This window comes from Exophiala mesophila (genome assembly GCF_000836275.1).
Source record: "Exophiala mesophila strain CBS 40295 unplaced genomic scaffold supercont1.3, whole genome shotgun sequence".
Taxonomy (NCBI): Eukaryota; Fungi; Ascomycota; class Eurotiomycetes; order Chaetothyriales; family Herpotrichiellaceae; genus Exophiala; species Exophiala mesophila.
This window is the reverse complement of record NW_015622506.1, coordinates 1,335,053-1,339,985: the sequence shown is the minus strand read 5'-3', so window position 1 is coordinate 1,339,985 and position 4,933 is coordinate 1,335,053. Positions and strand designations below refer to the sequence as shown.

The window sequence follows — 4,933 nt, the reverse complement described above, 5'->3', positions numbered from 1 at the left end:
GAAAAAGTCTTCGATGACTTGTTGGACAGAAAAATTCAAGAGCGGAAGCGGCAGATGAGAGAACTTGACCGTGCATGGAATGAGAAACGCAAGGAAAGTGGAAAAATTCAAGCAGTTGGTGTTGGAGCTGGAGCTGAATGCAAGAGCACTGCGAGAGATCATGACGATGGCCGTGAGAAGGACGTGGATGGAGATAAAAACGGCAATGACAACAAGATCCAAAAAGACGAGAAGATGGAAGATGGATACGATGGCGATGATGATCAATCGGAAGTTTGGTAGAAGACGGATGACGATTGAAGGACCAGCGCTATGATCCAAGGACAAGAAATTGGATCTTCCCTGGTCTGTGTTTGAAAGCCTGCAGGATTGGTGAAAGCGACTGCGAAGATACCTCCCATTGAGAGCGATTGAATCAATTATCCCGTCAACGTCGATAGAAGTGCTCTGATTGAGATACCCATCTGTCAAAGGATGACGATCTATGTGCCTGATATTGTTGGTCAGGCATCAGTAGCATCCCCACCATTTTCTTCAGCGTTTCGTTTCCAATTGAAGTATGCAGACAATTTGCCCTTGCATTCAGCTTGAGGAAAGGCCATTCTGTGATCAGCCATGAAGGCGTCGAGGGTTGCTTGCATGGATTGGATGGCCTCGCTCTGGGTCGTTCCTGTTATCAAACCATCCTCCTCAGTGTATGGTACTTGAAGTTCAACTTCTCCCACCTGATGACCAAAATCGGTGGTGTCAATGACAATGCTGACGTCGGTCTTGTCATCCACAGAAGCAGTCCAAGTCTGTCTGGTAGTCGTAAAGCTGGCAAAGTTGGTAAAGCCAAAAGGTTGGAGTTCAGTCGGGGTTGAAAGATCCGTTAGATCAATCATATTGGACGTCATTGGGATATGTTGGTTGAGCATAGCCGCGATCTTGCCAGGAGTATCGATCTCACAAAATTGTGAATGAATGTAGTCTCCGCCCAATTTGATCTTGGCTTCCCATTTCTGGTCGCGCTTTCGTACCCAGATTCCAGTACTGCGGAGTTTGTCGGCTTGATCGTAGTAGATATCGGTGAAGGTGTAGGTTGGAAGGGTTTTGAAATTCCTGAAAGCAGGGCTGGCAGCGTTCCTGGCAATGAGATGGGCCGCGGAAGGGAGGAATTTGCGTTCAACTTCAAGCATCATTTTGAGATTTGGGCAACTGGATCAGGGGATGTGTTCACCTAGGGTAGAGTTGCGTTGTAGGTGAGAGGTTCAGCACGCCGAGGATTTTGTTTTCAAATTTATGTGTGGGAGAAGGAACCACAAAGTGATCATGATGCGTCAGGGTCAGGGAAGTGTAGTGACTCTTCACCAGGACATACCTGACTTCACTGCACAACCGATCTGCAACGTGGATAACCAGATCTTCACATCTTCAGATTCTCGTACCTGTTGACTGGACCATTTCCTCAAGTCGTCACCCACACCCTTTTACCTTTTGATGGAATATTAATTGACGAGGCGCAGTATTGATGTTTTGTACAACATGAGAAAGATTGAAATTTACATTCATGTCGGATAAGGCTGAAGACATGGGGACAGGAAGATGGACATGAGGCAGAGTCACACACATTGTCACAGTTTGTTGACGGATGGAGCCAGTCAGGTGCTATTGATGCTCAGTCTGACAAGATTAAAAAAGTTCAGACGCGTGAATTGGCAAAGAAATTAGCCAAGAGAACGCGTATATACATTTTGTCATACAAATTATATTCCACTCCACTTGGCTGGGCCTGTTGACATATCCTTGGCCTCCATCTGAGTCAGGTGACTCTTATCCTCTTATCCTCTTATCCTCTTATCCTCTTATCCTCTTATCCTCTCACCCTCTTCTCGTAACTCAACAACTATACCGTACAGTAACAGGCGATCATCCTGCGGTCTAAGTATCGTGATCTAACCCTAGACATCGCATAACAAATTCAAAGATCAAGATTCAGCACGGCGGCGAATAATGATCAAGATCAACAGCGTAAGAGAATGAAAGACCAACAGGAAAAATATCATTATTTACTGTTTCCAACACCCAGATATTGATAACAGAAACCCAGCCCCTCGTATTATGTGATGCGTGCTTATTATAGTGTAACGTCATACTGGTAACAGAATGGCCCCGACGTGGTACTGATGAGGTCGGCAATTGTGAACGGCCGTTGCTCGAAATATCCCCAGTCGGGATGCACAGTGTCCAGTGTGACATTCGGGCTAGGTGGCAGATTCTGCGCTGTCTCGGTCCCGAATACTGCAGTGGCTTGATCAGGGTGTCGAATTTGCCATGAGGTATAGAGATTGTCGAGCATGGTGTGCAGTGGCCACCAGATTGGGTCCATCACAGAGACAAAGATTGATGAACCAGGAGATCCGACGATAAAGTGAGCCCCAGAATGTAGGCCCAATGAACCTCCACCAACGACGCCATTGATGAGCTCCTCAAAGTGCTCGAGATCTGGAGCCTCCAATGCCTCTTCCAGAGCAGTAGAGTTGGTCCAGGTCTGGGCCACAAAGGTGTTGAGATCTCGAGTGAGGCAGGATTCGTTGAGGTTGAATGCTGTCTCGGGAAGCGGAAGTCCTTGAACAATGAGAGAGGTGGGAATATCTGCCATGGTCCTCTGCCAACCAGCAAAGGGACCACTGGTGATGCAACCGCCGCCACTGCCTTTGGGGATGCTGAAAGTCGGCGCCAGCTGCAGGGGACCACTGTCAATGTACTCCCCATCACCTGACATGGAGTATTCTGATCCATCAAATACTGCACTACCTTGTAGGTTGTCGGCGGTCGCAGGCCAATTCCAGTATGGGAAGGCGCCTGTATACCCGCATGTCTCCTGGAGATCTTGTTCAAAGAGATGGAGATAGTAGCGGTGCCAGGTGAGAAAGAACCCGTCAAGATGCACCACTTTGGTTCGGTTCACGTGGGTGACGGCATAATCGAAATACCTGTTGATCGCGGCCGGATACTGGGTTTGATCGAGCTGAGAGGGTTTTGAAGCGATACACTTGATGGCGTCGGTGTATGCCTTTCTTTCTTCTGGCTCCATGGTGTCAAAGTCTTTGCGCACTTTGATATTGTCCTTGGTGCATCTGGGCCACTCGCTGGCATGTCGACCGTTTAACCACTCGTCAGTCACGGGCAAATGCGGTGACCCACGTCCTGGAATTGCTGCTGGAATCGCCTGGACAAGAGATGGTACCATACAAAGGGCCAAGGTGGCCAGGGATACGATCGTGTTGACCATTATGAATACGAGAAATGACAGTATGGGGGTGGACAAACAAAAGAAGCTCAAAGAGAAGGACTGCGCTTCTTATCCAACAGTGAGCAGCGCGGAAGAGGTTGAAAAGAGAGGAAGCTGCTTCCCAGATGGCTTTTTATCAGCTGAGCAGCTACGATGGAGACGGTTACTGTGATGGCTCGTGGCAAGAACTTATGTTCTACGTACTGTGATGTATTGTCTACTGCCTGGTTACTACGGCGTCGGCTTCCAAGAAGTGGCTGCCGGACATGTCAACGATCAGCGGCACCTATCCTGGAATATCGCAAGGATCATGCTCTGAGTCTATGCGTATTTGCAAATACATACCCATGCATACATGGTGGCTTTGCCTTGATAGTGGAGGTGTGGACCTATTGCTCGGAAAGACTCTGTACTGAATATACCTACTCTGCTGCTGTATGTATGTATGAGCGTCCTGTAGGTAACTCGGGGAAGCCAATGGCGGCCCTGGCGGCCGATGTGAGAGACCCTTGTCGTCAATGAACGATCAACATTAAAGATGACGAATACATTTCCACCATTGTGACTGCGGAGAGAGAAAAGTGGCCCCCACCATCTGGCCTCCAGCCATCATTGTCTCAAGATTGGTAGGGTTTCTATTCTGGTGGTGGGCGATCTGATCAGTGGGTTTAAAAATAAACAGCCCTGTGGCCCTACAGCTGCGAAGTTGCAGGCTTTGTTGATGTGATCATCACATTTAAGTATATGTGTTGAAGGCACCAGCCACAGCTGAATATTAAAGTCCCAGAATCTCAATTTCCGCTATGCACACCGGGAGAGGGTTCTTCCTTGATCTTGCCTGTATTTGCGATCCATGCTTGTTTGATACTTTCGTGAAACAGTTCCATATCAACTTGGTTAAACAGGTCAAAGACGAGTGTGATCGTGACGCCGTAGTGACTGGTAGCTCCACAACTGTCTACAATATTGTAGACAATGTCGGCTTAACGTACCTAACGATGTATTTTCTCCGTGCAATACGGGTTTGTGTGGGCAGGGGACTCTTTCGTGGCGAAGCTGTGGAGTTGGTGACTTTGCAGCGAGCATATCGACAAGGCACCTCACCGGCCACTGGTCTCGGATCAACCAAGCGTTTTAGTTTGTTGCAAAGCCTCGACCCCGCATATGCAAAGTGACTTTATTCGTTTCAAGCCTCGAAGCATGGAATTAGTCTTCCGTACAAGACGGCATTCAGTGTTGATTTGGCTGGAAAGACACAACATGAACGGAAACGATTCTCTCCAACATGTCCACAATCAACTGTCATCAGGTACAGAGTGCAGATGGGACAGCGTAGGGGATCCAGGATGAGGCGTTAGGTATTGCATCCCCCCTCACAGCCCTCAATCTTTCCCAACGCACGCTGTCCCGGATTTCGATGACGCTTTGGACTAGGTGGGGACTTCTGAAGTTCCCGGGGGGATCCATGTCAGCTGCCAGGTGACGTTTACACTTTCCTCCTATAGTGTTCGACTGGTTCAGGTCAAACGCTGTCCCTGGCCGCCGACTGGAGATGATATTTCTAGTGCCGGGCATATGTATGCATGGTTTCCTACGAGGATCCGCTTTCGAGAAATCTTCTAACAAGAGAGACATGCAGAAAGTATGACATGTTTAAGG

General features: G+C 48.3%; 1 protein-coding gene across 1 annotated transcript; it reads right to left on the bottom strand.

The window, feature by feature from the left end:
* Positions 1–503: 503 nt before the first annotated feature.
* On the bottom strand, positions 504–1,459 carry PV10_04112 (uncharacterized protein; the record flags this gene model as incomplete). Its single annotated transcript, XM_016368634.1, has 1 exon — positions 504–1,459. Exon 1 carries the CDS (start codon positions 1,179–1,181, stop codon positions 504–506), a length of 678 nt encoding a protein of 225 aa, XP_016224422.1. The 5' UTR covers positions 1,182–1,459.
* Positions 1,460–4,933: the final 3,474 nt, after the last annotated feature.